The sequence below is a fragment of the Callorhinchus milii genome, unplaced genomic scaffold, assembly GCF_018977255.1.
Source record: "Callorhinchus milii isolate IMCB2004 unplaced genomic scaffold, IMCB_Cmil_1.0 Scaffold5, whole genome shotgun sequence".
NCBI lineage: Eukaryota > Metazoa > Chordata > Chondrichthyes > Chimaeriformes > Callorhinchidae > Callorhinchus > Callorhinchus milii.
In genome coordinates, this window is record NW_024704746.1 from 46,137,263 (window position 1) to 46,155,680 (window position 18,418).

The 18,418-nt window shown below is 40.6% G+C and overlaps 1 protein-coding gene across 3 annotated transcripts in view; it reads right to left on the bottom strand.

Annotated features, from left to right (window-relative positions):
• The window catches only part of atxn10 (ataxin 10), a 121,538-nt gene that overhangs the window by 89,363 nt on the left and 13,757 nt on the right, over positions 1-18,418 (bottom strand). For all 3 annotated transcript variants that reach the window (XM_007894691.2, XM_007894692.2, XM_042335622.1), the window contains exons 3-5: positions 15,716-15,801; positions 7,700-7,796; positions 2,857-3,024 (exon numbers count right to left, since the gene is read on the bottom strand). In XM_007894691.2, coding sequence (XP_007892882.1) covers positions 2,857-3,024; positions 7,700-7,796; positions 15,716-15,801 — 351 coding nt within the window. The remainder of the gene's footprint in view (positions 1-2,856; positions 3,025-7,699; positions 7,797-15,715; positions 15,802-18,418) is intronic.

Below are 18,418 nucleotides of genomic sequence, written 5' to 3' on the forward strand. Positions count from 1 at the left end.
TGACACCCCTCTGAGGTCCAACAGGTCACAAAGAGGCAATACTATCATAATTATGGTTGATGACCGAACGGAAAAAAGGATATTTGGTTCACAGCGGAACCTGTGCAGCTTTGTGCAGATATGTGGAAGTGATTGAGACTTTTTTTTGAATTAGTCAGATTTGATAATATTCCACAAAGGTTTAAGTTTATGATCTCTCGTCAACACGACAAAAGTAACATACACCCGTGTGAAGATCATAATACCAGTTTGTTATAAAATCAGAGGTCACCTCACAGTTCATCAGTACTCCCACTGGCTTCTCAACAAGATTGTGGTGTAGGGCAGCGATCAGTACTCCTGACATTGGTATATCTCTGAGCACGAGCACAAACTGGGAAAGTCTTTGAAGCGATCTCTGGTCTGCACTGTGCTCAGCGGCCTCTGCCGGGTAATTAGTCATTACAATTAGCCTCAGCAACTGTGAGCAAAAGGAAAGCTACCAAATGTTACCTGCACATTGGTGAACCCTGTTGCAAGGGTGTTCGCAAGTGCTAAAATGACCTTGCACTTTAATCCCAAATAATATAAACATATAAATTCAATTCAATTGAAATCAGAGACAGACATGCCAGCCAAATCATTGGGGGCCATATTAAACTGACATACAATAAATCAGATGTCCAGCATGGAGGTCCTCCTAATACTTGACCATAATTAATCCTAATTAATATGTGAGAAGGAAAAAAATTTTTGTTCTTCTTCTGCTATTAATTTGATGGCAACAGAAGAAGCAAAGTACATTATAGAAGAGTGCAAAGTTCAACATGGTTCTTACCCTTACGTCAATAACAGCTGTTTATTTAATAAGGTGAATTTTAAAATCACAACTACCATCAGATTAATCAAGTAGCAGCTAGATTTTATGTAAAATAAGTGGAAAAAGTAACATACACCCGTGTGAAGATAACAATCTGTAATAGATACAACAAATTTTTTGATGCATCAATGTTTAAACAAAAACTCAAAAAAGAATGTTTTGTGCCCGTGTATACCATAATTTAGATAAATGCACATCAATTTGAAAAAGATAATAATACCTTAATATGACTGAAACAGTAGCTTATTACATATATTCTACCACTATATTTTCTAGCCAAGTGGTGCTATAATTTTGCACTGGGCTGTTATCCAGACTTGGCACAATACAGGCTTTGTACCATTTTAAGGAAACTGAGTTGAAAATTGTCCAGGAAAAAAAAATACTGGTCACATCGGTGCCAAATGGCATCAGAGTCTTCCAGAACACAAAAAGAACTGGCTGTGTGGAGAAGTCATTTTTATCCTCAGCTTTCCTGCTGTCATTATTCACTTCAATAATGTACCTGAACTTACACAAATGGGTACTTCGACAAGCTTTCACCTTGACAACAATGCGCACTCCTGAACAGACACACTTTTTATGTTTAGCTTCACAAAAGAAGACGAATTATGAAAAAGGAAGAAAGGTAACTGAACACTTTAATTACCGAATATTAGAAGCCTAAATAGTCATATAATATCCTAACCGTCAAATAATTTCTTTTTACTGGATTAGATTTAGCCAAAGAACGCTGTATTTATAAATTATTTTCCTCATTCTTTTAAAGCTTTTGTGTCATCTGCATTCTTGCACTCTTAGCATTCTTTGTTCCAAAGGGCTTGTCTTTGTAACAAGAATTTTTTAAATGCAATTTTCATTCATCTTCTTTCTTCCAAAGATGATCTTCAAATGCATTTTTTGTTTGTTCTTAAATCGATTGAGTTTGGTGATGAGCTGTCTAACCACAGTACCATTGACCTTGGGACAGGCAAAATGAAGTGCACAATCATGAACCCCACTGCATTTACCATTGCATCATGTTGAGACTAGAAAAACAGATCATGGAAAGGAATGAGAAGCCTCAGTATTGACCATCTAAGTAGGAACCTGGTTGCTAGTCGGTTGGTGGGTTGCTTTCCTGGGGGTAATAATCCCTTCAAAAAAAAATAATTTGGTCACTCACTCCATGACTGTTTGTGGGACACTGCTGTGCGCAATTAGCTGCCGCGTTTCGCCCACAAAATACACAGTCACTATACTTTACAGCATATGCTATGAAGCTCTTTGAGATGTCTTGAAGACATGATAAGGCGCTATATCAAATGCAAGGATTATTATTATATTATTAACTATCCTCAACTCATCCTGTCAAGAGTAACAGGAGTGCTGCTTCATGAGGCAGTTTCAAAAATATATTTAAATGCACATTTTTGTTTGGCAAATTGTGGGGAGATTGAATGACAGATTCATTCTACCAAGTCGCCCAAATTAAGTCACTGTTCTTTAATTGCAATTTTTTTAGATAGCAAGGTATTTTAAAAGAGAAAATGGAAATTTCTTTGCATGTAAATTCTCGCATTATCAGAATATGTAATATATAATAATCATCTTTTCATTTGATACCTCATCTTACCACATCACCAAGTGTCTCAACGCACTTCAAGTGTAGTGACTGTGTATTTGTAGCAGCCAATTTCGACACATTGTCCCACAAACAGCCACGAAGTGAATGATCAATTTTATAAATGTCTTGTAACAATATCTTAAGAGGCAATAAACACAGCAAATATAAAAAAATTATATTTTTAGTTTTCACTTTTAAGTTTCTATTATTGTAGTAGTTATGGAAGTATTTATTCCTGATTATTTATTCAACTTGGGTCAAAATTAATAATATAGTATAAGGCGTTTTGGAGACAGCATTGAAAATAATCCATACAGTCTTCAAAATTCTATGCATCTTCTCTTCAACTAAATAGACGAGAGGTTGTTAATGTCTCTCAGAGAATACATACGCCCAGTCGAGCTCAGGTTCTGTCCTGCAGATGTTGACAACCGTTTTAACCAGTTCAATTCCTCTGTCGTGAGTCAGGAGATCGTCTGTTCGCTCAGCACTGAGGCAGCTGAACAGCACCATACAGCAATAGGCAACGGCTTTCTCATCAGAACACTTCAGATAATTTCTGTGGAAAGAAAGACTGTGGTTTTAGATACAAATACATCCTGCTTACCAACTGAATATATTGCAATACACCTCCTCTACTCCATGAGCTTAGGTGAAAAAGTACCAGGAAAAGAAAACCCAAAAACTTCAAAGAAGAAAATTACAAAAGGAACATGTACATTAATCACCAAAAAAGAAAGCCGCAGAAAGAAAAGAATAAAGATGGCATTACGGCTGGAAGAATGAGGCATGAATCACGCCTAGGTGGGTGCAGGTCAAGAGAATTAACTTTGGCTCTTTCATACCAAGGAAGTAATAGATTGGTTCTGCAAGAATGATTTTTAAGTTCTCCAAATCCAAAGAATTGTTAGATTTCACAAACCATAATCAAAACAATTCCTTTGTAAGTCACTTGTGCAAACCAATCTTTATGGTAGATTTGGTATAATTTATTAGAAACTGTACTTTTCTGGATGTTAAATGAATAATGCCAGCCTTGGTTTTTTCCTCCTCATCTCGTTTCTAACATTAGGAAGCACATGAACTGGCAATCAACCTCAACTGAGAGTTCATGAGAAAGCACCTAAATACTGAATTTAATTTCATTTTATTCAATAATTAAGGTGCCGTTGGGGGAGGGGGGAGGGGTGACAGACAATAGCAAGATAAAAGTAGGAAAGAGGAGAATGCTCAACATGATCAAGGAAAGGCCTGCAAGAATAAAACACTCTAAATTGGAAAAGCCAGAAAGTATACAGAATTAAAAATAAAAAAAATTGCCCTGCTTCGATTTTTATGACTTCCAAATTGAATAGGTAACTCCCATTTTTGCAGGTGTGGCCTTTGTTGTAAACGAGTTCTCTGAAGCCTGCAGTATATCATGGGCCAAATGACCAACTAACACCTGGATCGCATTCATGAGCTCACAGAAACGGCCAGCAGGAACTCAGGAGCGTAGAAGAACAGGTGTGTGCTCGAGCTTCTGCCAAGAGATGTCAAAGTGAATGATGTCAGAAATTATGACATCAAGGAACTAGTATGGGAGGGAGGCAGTAACTGGATACAGTAATGCACAAAGCACGACTGCAAGCAGACACTGCAGAATCAATCTGACAGAGCCAAATTACAAAAGGGATGCCAAGATGGATGTCATTGGGAAACTTGACATGTAGCTTCAGGTCTCAAACCTGTATTGAGGCAGGTCGCAAACCATCTTAGAATTGTGTAAAATTTATGGCCAACTTAGAAAATATTTTTTATCATGGCGCCATCAGCTCCAGGCATCTTTCCTCAATTCTGAAAAGCAAAATCAACTGAAAATGTGAAAACATGATGCTTAAAGGGGAAGGAAATCAGGAGAAGGGGAGTATTTTCTTGTACAATTAAATACTCAATTCATTATTTAGATGAGCAAGCTGGGGGTATTCAGCAAGGCACTATGTGAAGTCACACCTCAATGCCCAAGCCTTTCTACAAGCGCAGAATTAACTGTAAAACGACAACTCCAATCTGGAGCTGAATTGATGATGAACTGAAATGAGAGGATTATTTTTTAGCGCAATATCCTGGAGTTAATGATCGCTGTGAAGTGCATTTACCGACAACGTGATAAGGCACTGTATCAAATACAAGGATTATTATCATTATTATTAGCATGACTCAAGGCAACTGAAGAGCTTTATCCCCAAACATTTCTATTTGCAGACCTTTTGCTGAAATTAATATTTTTAGTTTGTAAACTCTTGACCACAAAGCTCTTGGAGTTAGCTTTTACCACTCACTTCCGCTGTAGTTTAGTGCCAAAAGGATTCAGGCAGAATTCTATTTAAATCCTGGACTACAAGTCATTACTCAAGATGGTTTGGGTTAATATGACGGGTGGCTATCAATTCCTATTCTAAGGAATTTAATAAGAGTGTGATTCATTCATTTGCCCAATCTAACAGGACTATTATTTACATTAATGGTAATACTGCACCATACCATATGGACAATGGGGGGTGGGAGGGCAATGACAAGAGAAAGGTGAAAGGCAAACAACTGCCCATAAAGATAAGGGATATCTGAGTAAAATACAATCATTATCACACCCAGAAACAGCGTCAAATACTTCAGGTCAGGAGGAGCATGGGTTACACGCAAGCAAAACAGTTCCCTTTGCTCAGCCTCAATACACATTATCTGCAACCTCTGCTGTCGTCTTTCCATTACCCACACAAACTAACTTTGTAACCTGACTAAATCCAACAGATTCCAGCTTCAAATAATGCTAATTTGCATGCATAAAACAGCCACTCAGAGACTGCAGTAAATTAATTTCATTATGACCGTCAGAGACTATGATACCCATTGGCTGGGTTGGATTTTAACAGGGGTTGAATCTGAATTTGAAATCAGATCTGAAAAGGTAAAGGCCAATGCGCCACCCAGTGACCCAAAGTAGAATATAAAACATTGGTTGCAAAGTAGAATAAATTATCCAGATCACCTTACGCTACATAAAAGAATCACCTGCAAAGAAAATCTGACAGTGAAAAGATTACAAATAAGTCTGTGAAAATGAAATGTGCCCCAATAAAGATAAGCCATTAACAGGTAGGTTAACATTCCAACCTGTCAAAGAATTTACCTTGAATTTATATAAAGATGGAGGTTATGCAACATGAAACATTTAATAATAATCCTTGTATTTGATACGGCGCCCAGAATATTGAAACCTTAAACGTGCTTATAGTAATTACTATTAAGGTAGTGAATGTATTTCTTGGAAATGAAACTGCCAATTTGCATCCAGCAATTTCCCACAAAGTCAGGAGGTGAAACAACAACAACAAAATTACATTTATAGAGCGCCTTTCACATCGGGAGGATATCCCAAGGCGCTGAAACACCAATTTAATTTCCCAAGGCGCTGAAACACCGATTTAACTGGAAGATTGTTGGTCAGGACATTGAGAGCAACTTATTTTTCTTTTCAAACGATCCTTATTGGGGGAAAGATAAGCAGGAAAGATAAGTCTCCTTGGAACTGATTGAGGTGAGGTGCTTGGCCACAGAATGTTGGAAAAAAGCCAAAAAGAGTACCTCCAGGGAGAGAATTCGCATTTCATTTCAGACACAGGGAAATTTCCATGTGTAGGTGTCATACATTTGTGGAACTCTCAATCTGGTTTGGATACTCTTGAGTTTAGTGATGGGCGTGTCACAGGCTGACCCAAATTTTTTGGGGGGGTTCTTTTGACATTCACCTCATCAGGCAGACAGGACCTGAGTTTATTGCTTCACTAAAGGATAATAATAATCCTTGCATTTGATACAGCACCATGTCATGTCTTCGCGATGTCTCAAAGAACTTCACAGAATATATTGGAAAATGAATTGACTGTGTATTTTGTGGTGGAAACACAGCAGCCAATTGCATACAAACAGTCATGGATTGGGTGACCAAATTATTGTTTTTTATTTATTTACCGTTGAAAGGATTATTACTCCAGGAAAAGCAATCCATCAATCAACTAACAACCAGGTTCCTACTTACTGCTAGATAAACAGAGGCATGTGGAGTAAGGAAACTTGCCTAACGTTTTGCTCTGCCTGGGATTGAATCTCTCGCTAGGTCCTCTCGCTTGCGAAGCGAGAGTTCTAACCAACCAAGCTACAGGACTCCACAAACACACAATGGCATTTCTGACAATGCAGCTCACCGAAAAAACCTCACTGGGTAGTCAGCCTATATGGTGAGTTTAAAGGTCCCAATGAGGGGCTCGGCCCATAGGTGAGGGTGCTACCAACTGAACCAAACTGACACTCCTTAAGACAAAACCAAGCATTGTAAATTGTGCTCATAATGCTCCAAGATAACAGCCCAACCTATGCTGACAATATACAATGCATTATATTAAACACAAGGATTATTTTTAAATGAATTCTTGAGGGAAATTAATATTTAATTTTTGACTAAATACTAATATTAACTCATTCTAAAATTTTCTGTGCAAAAAAAACTCCCTTATAGCATATGAATCTTTCAATTCCTGTACTCTCCATAACATCTGTTAAATCTCCTCTAAAATTTAATAAATCCCTTATGTATTATAAGACGTATTTATACACCACAACTATTTTTTTTCTCAGACATGTTTCTCTATGTAAAAACTTTAAATGTTCTTTTTGGAAATAGACATCCAGTCAAATTCAAACTAAAGGCTAAGTGGTTGAACACTTTCAAAACTATATTTAGATCCTGATAATGTTTCTACTTGTGATTATAATTTACATTTTTATACTGTTATTGAGGTGTTGTTAATGTCAAATGCAGGGTTAATTGATTATTTTATTGTTACATGTACATTAAATGTCACCAGGCAACAAACAAAAAGGAAACTAAAGCACAGAATTTCCCCCCAAAATATTTTCAACTGAACAGCAAATATCAGCACAAATTTTAAATTAAGGCAGTTCAGTTTGTAGATCAATTTGCTGCTCGATGCAAAAAGTATAAAATGCCCTCAGTTTGATGAGCAAAAGCAAAAATGAAGTGACAAGACTATTTTCCAAGTCAACACTAAAAATGGCTACTGCACCAAAGTTTTACAAAAAGGTCTGTGAAAATATGAAGTACACCCTATGTTTGTCTTAATAAATAACATCAAATAATTAGCCATTTCAGTAAGATGATTTACGATGAAACTTACAGGAACATATCTGGAAATGCATTTTTCCAAATAACACCCTGAGATTCTTCATTCCCAGTGGCAAGATTTCCAAGGAACTGAAGACCACATCGAAATGCTGCACAAAACAAAGAAATTAACATTTTCAGAAGCCATGAAATGTATCTCTCAATATTACCAATGATTGTAGGAAGACATACAGATCAGAAGGCTGCAGGTTTAATTATCAGTCTATACTGTTAACTGATCAAAATACAATACAAAATTACATCTGTATAGCGCCTTTCACGTCGGAAGGACGTCCCAAAATCACAATAGGTGACCTCAGGACTGCTGTTGGAGAGAGGGTGAGGCAAGGAATAAAGAGAAATCAGCTAGAGGTTCCTGCTTTTGATTGCTAACAAGTGACTTCTGCAGGGATAAGGGATGGGTCAGATTCGGATTTGTATTTCTGGCGATAGTTTGAATGTCACCCTTTCCATGAAAAACCTGTGTGTGAGTGATATACATATGTGGATTTTTTNCTTCTGTCAGACATGCATAGAGATGATTTTCTGCCAGTGTCAGTGAATTTCTTCCAGTGTGCCAATAAACTTCCAGATTATTTGGTCTTTCACCGCCTGGCTGTTTGAGTTTCACTGTTGTGGACAAATTTGCCTACAAATGGAGTCATAATACTTAGAAGGAATCCGAGTCATACCACGTTATAATGTTAGATCAAATACAAGGGTTATTATTGTAATAAGTCAGTTTGCAATGAGCCAGGTTTGTTTTATTGCAGAGCAACTATTAACTTCCATATGACTTTTCTCCTTGGCGGAAGAGGTAATCAGGGTCTCCTTGGAGCTGAACTGGTCCAAGGTGACATGTTTGGCAACGGAATATCGGAATTAAGCCAGCGCTCTGTGGCGGTCTCGGTATTCCGGTTCCTGAGCCAGGAGGGTCCACAGTATTCCAGGGCACTGTTGATGACAGCACAGCCAACCTGATTCGTCAGCAGGAATTGGAAGGGCAGACTAGGGAGTCCTCCCACTCAGCTTCTGTTAACCTGCAAGCCAAAGCCCTAACGGGCAGGCTAATCCTATCTGAATAAGCAGTGAGAAAGTTTGCCAGACAGTGCTATCAATAGCAAGCTGTGCAGTTTTAGCTGATTAGCAGTACGCCAACAAACACTCTGGGGTCCCCAAACCTAAGCTCTTGCCAAACTGCACTTAATACTTTCCAGAATTAGGTGAGCAGGAAGCGTCCCTCCAGGGAGAGAGAGCACATTCCATTCCAACAATCTATCTCTGGAATTTCCATGTGTAGGTGGGATGTTTGGAACGCTCAGCTCGGTTTGGACACTCTTAAGCATAGTGATGGGTTTCCGCAAGTGTCAGACACCCGGCTGACAAATAAATAAACAAATCTATAGGTTCTGGCACTCCCGGAACCCTTCAGATTTATTTAAATGTGAGGCTGACAATCCATGGCTGTGCTGGGACACTGCTGTGCGCAATTGGCTGCCGCGTTTCGCCCACAAAATATAGTCAATTAATTTTACAGCTCGACTGGCTCCAGCCTTCTATACGTCCCTTGTGCCCTCCATTCCACCATTGGTGGCCATACTTTCAGCCACTGTGCCCCAAAACTCAGGAACACCCCTCCTTTATCCCTCTGCCTTGCCCCTTCCTTCCCCATTTTCAGGTTGCGCCTAAAGAACCTTCCTGTTTGACCGTGCCTACGGTCACCTCCCCCTCCTCCGGCTCGGAGTCGTGCTCCGCCACTGTCGAGCGCATTGGGACGCTACCCTGTGTGAAGTTGTTGTTGTTGTACAGTATATTCTATGAAGTGCTTTGAAACATCTAGAAGACGTGATGAGGCACTAGTATCAAATGCAAGGATTATTATTAGTGACAGAGAATGCGAGCGTAATAATAAAATAATTTTTACATTTCATATAGCGCCTCTCACTTCAATAAAATACTCAAAGTGCTTTAAAGGATATGCTGTAAAGTGTAGTGACTTTGTTTTGGTGAGATCGGTAGCCAATTTGTGCACAGTAATGTCCCACAAACAGCCATAATAATAGTAATCCTTGCATTTGATATCGTGCCTTATCACATCTTCGAGACGTCTCACAGCACTTCACACAAAATACAAAATACTGTAAAGTGAATTGACAGCAGCCAATTGCGCACAGCAGTGTCCCACAGTGTCGTGGGTTGAAGTGACCAATTTTGTTTTTGAAGGAATTGTTATCCCCGGAAAAGCGATCCACTAATCTACTAACAACTGTGTTCCTACTTACTGCTAGGTAAACAGAGGCGTGTGGAGTAAGGAAACTTGCCCAACATTTCGCTCTGCCGGGAATTGAATTCAGGTCTCTCGCTTGCGAGGCGAGTGCTCTAACCACTGAGCTACAGGACTCCATGAAGCCATGACTCACAGAACCACCAATTTTATATTTGGCAGAATACTGAGAGAAACTTTCTTCTCTTTTCAAATAATGCCATGGGATCTTTATCATCCACCAAAACAGGCAGACGGAACCTCGGTTCAACATCTTATGTGAAGGGCGGCACTCCAACAATGCAACACACCCACAGCACAGCACGGGAGTATCAGCATAGATTATGAGTTCAACGTCCTTGCGTGGTCTTGAACCCTCAACCTTCTGACTCTTGAGACGAGAGTGCTAACAAATAAGCCAGGCTGACACACAATCACATATTATTACTAGAGCATTAACTTGATTTAACTTAGCTTTCATCAATATTGTGACTGCATTTGTTTAATTGGGGTCTGTGAAGCAGGTATGTCAATTCGGACATAAGTGTATTTTGCACCAACTGCACTTATTTAATTAATTAAAATTAATCAAAAGCAATAGATATTAATTGGATAATCAATCAATAATTTTCCATTGCCAGTAAATTACATAATTTAAGTGTACAAATAATTCCCTCCATATGCATGTTTATACAAATCCCAATAATAGACCCCAATAATTTTCAATACAACTTGTATTCAAAAACCTTGACTTCTTCCCCACCATGAATCATATGCTAAATACTACTGCAAATGTTTTGCTTGGACTGAGATCTGTCTAGACGTACGTACCACTGGAAACCATAGGGAACAGCTGTGGAATAAAAGCTAAACTGTCTCTTGTATTTTAAAAAAACTACAGTAAATGAAAATAATTATAGTTTTTAGAGTTCAAGTAATTTTAGTGCACTTGTTATTGCTTTAAGATTGCTCCACTTCCAATGACTAAACCTAAAACATGTGGTGAATTTCTACTGATCAGCTGAGTACAAATCCTTGTCGTAAAACCACCCCTATAACAAGACCACTTAACCTCAATCCAATAACTACTGTATCTCAGAACAAAAAAGATTTGATGTGGACAAGAGAGAGATGCTTATCGTGCATTTGTAGATAGTTTGGCAGATTCTAGCCAATCTTGTTCGGTGACCCTATGACACAAATTCCTTATTGAATCCCTCTTTCCAAAATTGTTCTGCTTTTTGTCGAAATCTGTAGAGAATCAAAGTTATTAGGGAAGCTGTGAACAGTGAAATGGAGACCTTACCTTGGGCAACAGTTTTAGGCAAGTGTCTTGGACTTTTGCCAGGTCAGCTTGGGCTGGTCAGCAAAACCACACAAACCATTTATTTGACTTAAATTTTTCATTTAAATGGTGCTATTACACTTGGGATAAAACGCAAGACATTTTATGCATGGGAAAAAAACAAATATCTTCATTTCTTCTGTTGTTTACACAAATTAATTTATTACCTTCTGTGGTGAAAGCTCAGAAAAGTTTTCTTTATCACAATGATTCTGTGAATTAATATAATATCTCAGAAGCTATTTTGGTTTGTTCAGAAAGTTACCATTTGGGGATACTACTTCCATGCACCCCCAACTGTCCATGGAGTTCCTCTAGCAGAACAACTGCTCAAGTGGTTGTGCTCTTTTTTTTTCAAAAACAGATATTGCTTTCTCTCACACCAGGTATTGTTAATTCTCACATCCTTGCAAGATGTTCAGCTGAATGGGAAGTGAAGTTTTGTCAACACCATGATCGATTGGATCAATTGTGCCATGTACTCAGTTGCCATATACAGGGAGTAAGAGTGAGACCCTCTTCATTTGACACAACCTCATCGATGGCTTGAAGATTTAGGTCTGTAATAATAAAGCAGCCCACACCACTCACAGTTCAAGGTGAATCTATTTACTTGCAACAGATAACTGTGCATCATTGTAACTGTAGATGGACAGCTCAACTGACCATTTGTTTATTGTAAACGACCACCGATGTCCTGACAGCCTGCCTGTCTGACATCGAGTCCTGGACGAGAGACAACTTGCTTCAATGTGCGTAAAACTGAGGCCCTCCTGATTGGCTCGCGTTAGCGCCTCCGCACCTCAGGCGCTGACAGCATCAGCATCCAAGGCTGCACTCTCCACCTCTCAAAGCCAGTCAGGAACCTCGGTGTTCTGTTCGACCCTGAGCTGTCCTTTCTTCCTCATATCCGCGCCACAACTGGCACCGCCTTCCATCACCTCTGGAACATCGCCAGACTACGGCACTACCTCACCCCTCACGCGGCTGAAACTCTGGTCCACGCCTTTATCACCTCAAGGCTGGACTATGGGAACTCTCTCCTCGCCGGCCTTCCCGGCACCTCCCTCCACAAGCTGCAGGTCATTCAGAACTCTGCAGCTCGTGTACTGTCCCGCACCAGGCTTCGCGACCACATCACTCCCACCCTCGCTCGCCTCCACTGGCTCCCCATCCCCCAGAGGATCAAATTCAAGATCCTCATCCTCACCTACAAAGGCCATTCACGGCCTTGATCCCTCCTACCTCTCTGACCTACTATCCCCCTACCTACCTGCCCGTAACCTCCATTCCTCTGGCTCCAGTCTGCTCCACATCCCCCGCCCCAACCGCCCTACCATCGGTGGCCGGGCCTTCAGCCTCTCAGCCCCTAGGCTCTGGAACTCCATCCCCCAGTGCCTTCGCCTTGTTTCCTCCCTTTCCTCCTTCAAGGCCGGTCTCAAGACCTTTCTCTTTGACCATGCCTTCAGCTCCCCTCTCGACTCTCTACCCCCTCCTCGCTCCCTCCCTTCCCTCCTCTCACCATGACCATTTCCCCCCTGCTCGGGTCCTGACCCAACTGTACAGCGCCTTGGGACGTCCTCCCGACGTGAAAGGCGCTCTATAAATGGAATCTTGTTGTTGTTGTTTTTGTAAACAACAGACATTCCAAAAGATTCTATTTCATCAAATTACTGATTTATATTTTGGTCAACCAAGGTTGGTCAACTCTCGACAGAAGGCTCCGGACATCTTACTCCCTGTACAGGGTTAGGCTTGCAAAGGACAATATACAAACAGATAACGTGTCCTCGTGTCTCAGTGTTCTGTCCCATAGTCAAACCCCCGGTGAATCAACTCTGTATTGTCAGAGATGCCATTCTTTGGATGATACGTTAAACCGAGTTCTCGTCTGCCTGTGCAGGTGGACGTTAAAGCATCTGGATTGTAGAATACATTATCAGCTTCACTTATATCACCTACACTAGACATGTAGTTAATGTTCCGTTTTTCACAGATTGCAAGATTGGTTTGGATGAAGAAGGCCCTTCTGCCCATTTGATCTCATCCTTCTGGAAATCCCACCCAACCATCCTCCCACCAACTCATCAAGTTTTTTTTGTGAATGTATCCAGTTGGCCTGTTCTCAACCATCCTTCCTAGTAATCTGTTCCAGTCATTATTAACCCTCTGGGTTGAGAAATACATCCTGATGTCTGTCCGGATCTTGCCCTTTGCAGGCTTAACCCTGTGTCCTTATGTCTCATTGCACCCTAACGTATTGTTCTGAATTTACTTTCTCAATCCATTTAAACTCTTATATACCTCTCTGAGACACCTCTTTTTTAAGACTGAAGAGCCCCAGCTTATCTAATTGATCCTCACAGCTTATTTCTCAAACACCGAAGATGATCTTTGTTCCTCTCTTCTGTTCTGCCTCTAGGGCCTAGGCACGACACAATTGGAGAATAACTTTTGACACTGAACTCAACTGATTTGCCAATACAGCGCAGCATCCTATGTCCTACTCATTGCTGGCTCACACTATTTTGAAATGATGATGTGTCCAACAATACCCCTCTTTCAGTTTCCTCTTTTTCAAGTGTCCATTCATTGAACACACATCCCTCTTAATCCTACTTCTTCTATGCAGTACCTTGCGTTTATCTTTATTTGTATTAGACTTAATTTGACAATCATCAATCCATGATGCATGCCCTGTCAAGCTCTGGTTGTAAGACCTTTGCTGCTTCCTCTGATTCTACAGTTCCCACCCAACTTGGTGTCATGCAAATTTAACTCCCTTAAAGAGAAAGGAGTTTCTCCCAGTGTCCTGGCCCACCATTTTCCAGAAAAAAAATTGGTTACTCACTTCATGGCTGTTTGTGGGACATGAGTGTGTGTAAATTGTATGCCACATATGCCCACAAAACAAACAGTGACTCCGCTTCACAGTATGTGGAGTCCTGTAGCTTAGTGGTTAGAGCACTCGCCTCGCAAGCGAGAGGATCTGGGTTCGATTCCCGGCAGGGTGAAACGTTGGGCAAGTTTCCTTATTCCCCCGCCTCTGTTTACCTTGCAGTAAATAGGAACCCGGTTGTTAGTCGATTGGCGGATCATTTTTCCAGGGATAATAATTCCTTCAAAATAAATTTTAAGAATTGGTCACTCAATCCACAACTGTTTGTGGGATATTGCTATGTGCAATTAGCTGCCGCATTTTGTTCACAAAATATTCAGCCAATTCACTTTAAAGTATATTCTGCGAAGTGCTTTGAGATGTCTCGAAGACATGATAAGGCACTTTATCAAATGCAAGGATTATTATTATTATAACTTGTGAAATGCTTTGGGACATCCTCGCAATATGAAAAGTGATATACCAAATGAAAAGGATGAGTAATTTTTATTATTATTACCTTACTGGGTCTGCAAATCTATTTCGTTTTTGCGCATAAAGAACAGAAGCGGTCACAGTGCAGACCCTGAAGCATTCACTTTCTAATTCCCCACCCTTCATTTTGATGTGCATCCGTTCAATTCAAATTGAGCTAGATTTAATCAGATTTTCCATTTTATTGGTTCTCAGTCAATAGCAATGGTTAGTTTGAAAGCAGTCCATGGTTTATTCCTTTTTCTCAGCCCATAGATTTTACTTCAGCAATTAATACTCCATATCCCAACTACTTTTCATTGCCGGCAGCAAGGAATCATCCCACTCAGCCCCTATTAATCCTGCAAGCCAAAGCCTAACTGGTGGTGTTGTCCTAGCTGTACAAGCTGGGGGAAAGCTTGTCAGACAGTGATAACCATGGCAAGCTATGCGGTCTTAACGGATTAAACTCCAGCAGTATCCCAACTCACCCTCTAGGGTCCTCAAGCCTTGGCTCTTGCCAATCTGCGCCTAAGGATGTCCAGAATTGGGTAAGCAGGATGGGCCCCTCTAGGGAGAGAGAGCACATTCCATTACAACAATCTATCTCTGGGGTTTCCATGTGTAGGTGGGATCCATGGAATTCTCAGTTGGGTCACCATACTACTAAGCATAGTGCTGGTTTCTGCATGTGTCAGACACTCGGCTGATTGAAAAAAATTTGCTTCACAACTGCACTTGCTTATCTCAGCCACAACTGTTGCCGTTGCTGCTCATTTTTCTTTAAAAAACCCATCAATTAGAACAGGGTGAATACAGAAAACATTCTGTGCTCTGGTAACTCTGACCGCAGAGCTATCTTTAAAAGCTGGTTATTTCTTAGACCAAACTACGCAGATTCATTTGTTTTTCCACTGACCTTTCTGTTCACCCGCAGGATCAAATCCTCCCACCCAGTTACTCCAGCTGAGGACGCCAAATAGTTTAATACTTAAAAAGCTGAGAAGCTAAACTTAAATTTTGGCTTTTCCCAAACACTAAACCGGGTTTGTTCTCTGCCCTTTCTCACCTGCTGACAAGACATCCTCCTGGAAACCTTTTAACCGGTGAAGAACCTGGAGAATCTGAGTGGCGAGTTGGACCAGGCCCACATTCCTGCCGTGAACAAAATAGAGGAACATGGTTAACATGCAGAGAAGTGGACAAAGCTTCTCACAGTTCTTTTCTCTGCCAGCACCTTTTCTAGGTTGGTGGCGTGCAACCACATGTGGAAATGGAAGCGAGCCAGACCCAAGGTAAAATGTTTTCTAATTTCTTGCACCGTCACCTTCACCGCCCAGGGCACAGCTTTGGACCTCCACTCAGTGTCAGGTATGCAGCCTGCACAGCTAGTGCTGATTTGCTGTTCAGCAGCCTGCATTCATAATAATCCTTGCATTTGATATAACGCCTTATCACATCATTGTGACATCTTGAAGTGTTTCACAGAATATACTGTAAAGTGAATTGACTGTACAATACAAAATTACACTTCTACAGCGCCTTTCACATCAGGAAGACGTCCCAAGGTGCTGGACAGTCAGGGATTTGGACCCGAGCGGGGTGGGGCGCGGGGGGCGGGGTCGGAGGGCAGGGGGGGTGGCTGAAAGAGCGGTCGAAGAAGAGGGTCTTCAAGCGTGTCTTGAAGGAGGCAAGTGAGGGAGCGAGGTAACATGGGATGGAGTGCCAAACATGGGGGCAGAGAGGCTGAAGGCAATGTGGGTGATATATAGCAGTGAATTGCGCACAGCAGTGGCCCACAAACAGTCGTGGATTGAGTGACCAAATTTTTTTTGAAGGCTTATTATCCCTGGAAAGCAATCCGCCAATCAGCTTATAGTCAGGTTCCTACTCACTGTTAGGTAAACAGGCATGAGGAGTAAGAAAACTTGCCTACAGTTTTGCCCTGCCTCGTAACTGAACCCAGGTCCTCTCACGCTAACCACTACGCTGTGTTACGGGACTCCTGATACCGAGTGGCTGCTCAGCAGCCTGCACAGCTGCTATTTCAGTAGTGAAAAGCTAACTCATTAAACTATTCCCGTCAAAGCCTTCTGAGGTGCCTGGAGAGCAACAGGGATGATCCCTAATGATAGAGAAATGAGACATGAACAATGATTGGACACTCTAGGGCTCTTTCATCTTGAAAGAGCGAGCGTTGTAGAGGTATACACGATTTCAAACCGGATTAAGAAAGTAAACACAAAACAATATTTTCAGATGTACTGAGACAATAAAACAAGAAGGCATTATTACAATAATGTTATTGTTATTATTACATGGGTTTACAGTTGAAGAACAATTTCAGCACAAGTGGAAGTATTTCTTTACTCGGAGGGTAATCAACAGCAGGTACAAGTTGCTAGGAAAACTGAACTAATTTTTTTAAAAAAGGCTCGATGCTGTGATGGGATAAAATTGCTCATTCACTTCACACTTTGTGAGACGTTGCTGTGCACAAATAGGCAGCTGCATTCACCAAATTAAAAAACAACTAAAGTGTAGTCATTCCACTTTACAGTAAATCCTCAAGTGTTACCCGTCGAATACAGGTACCATTTACAATTTTTTTAATATCAGAAGCAAAATCCCCTTTTATCCCAAACTCACTCAGATAATATCGTGATATTTCCTTCCAGGACCAATTAGTGTCACTCCTAAAATTGGTTGTAAGGCAAGAAGAAACACCTTATATAGAATGATCTTTGATGTTTAAATCAAAAGGGTGTTAAGTTTTTTGGGGACCAATGATTTGTGGTAACATATCAATTAAAAGTTATTTAGGAAAGAAAGGGAAGTGTGATTTAAGTATTGTTAATGCAGAGCTAAGAAACTAACTTATCTAGACTGGCAAAAATCCAAGCAAAAATATCTGTAGCAAAAAAACACAGGGCTGTGAAATCCTGTCAAAAATAACTGGTGCCAGGGGTATTGTTTGGTCAGGTTTTTGCATGCTATTTAACTACTTTCAGCTGGCGTTCTTGTTTTTCTCTGGTACTTTTTGCAATCCTGTAGGCTACATACTTCCATTTCACATAAGGCCTATGACAATGTCAGGCAGATGTATCAAAGAACTTCACAGGATTTGTGACTGTAGTGTGGGTTAACCTGGCTCCGTTGGTAGCACTCTGGCATGCCTGGTTTCCATTTCGCCCACAAAATACACAGTTAAGCCACATTGCAGTATATCGTGTGAAGCGCTTTGAGGCGTCTTGATGACATGATAAGGTGCTATATAAGGCCCCTCCTTCCCCTCTTTTAGATCACGATTGAAGACCTTCCTTTTCAACTGTGCTTACGGTCACCTCCTCCCTCTTTCCGGCTTGGAGTCAGCCTCCACCACTGTTAAGCGCTCCGATACGCTGCCCCATGTGAAGGGATCTATATAAATGCAAGTTGTTGTTATATCAAATGCAAGTATTATTACTATTATTTACTCATCTTGTTGTTGCATTTTGATGAAAATGTTGATGTTTTAACTTAGATTTCAGGTAATGTTTTGGAATACAGTATAAGGTCAGCAACATTTTATCTAAATAGTTGTGGCCCTCGAGTACATCCTTCTAAAGGAGAGACCGGGGAGTTCAGCTCTGATCCAAGGTGATGCTAGACTTAGAGCTCACAATTTTCTATCAGTTCTTAGAACTTTTCTGAGATAGTTATTTTTAAGGATTTATCATGAAGCCAGATGGTTGGCAACATCTCCAGAGGCATTTCTGCTTTTTGGCTAATA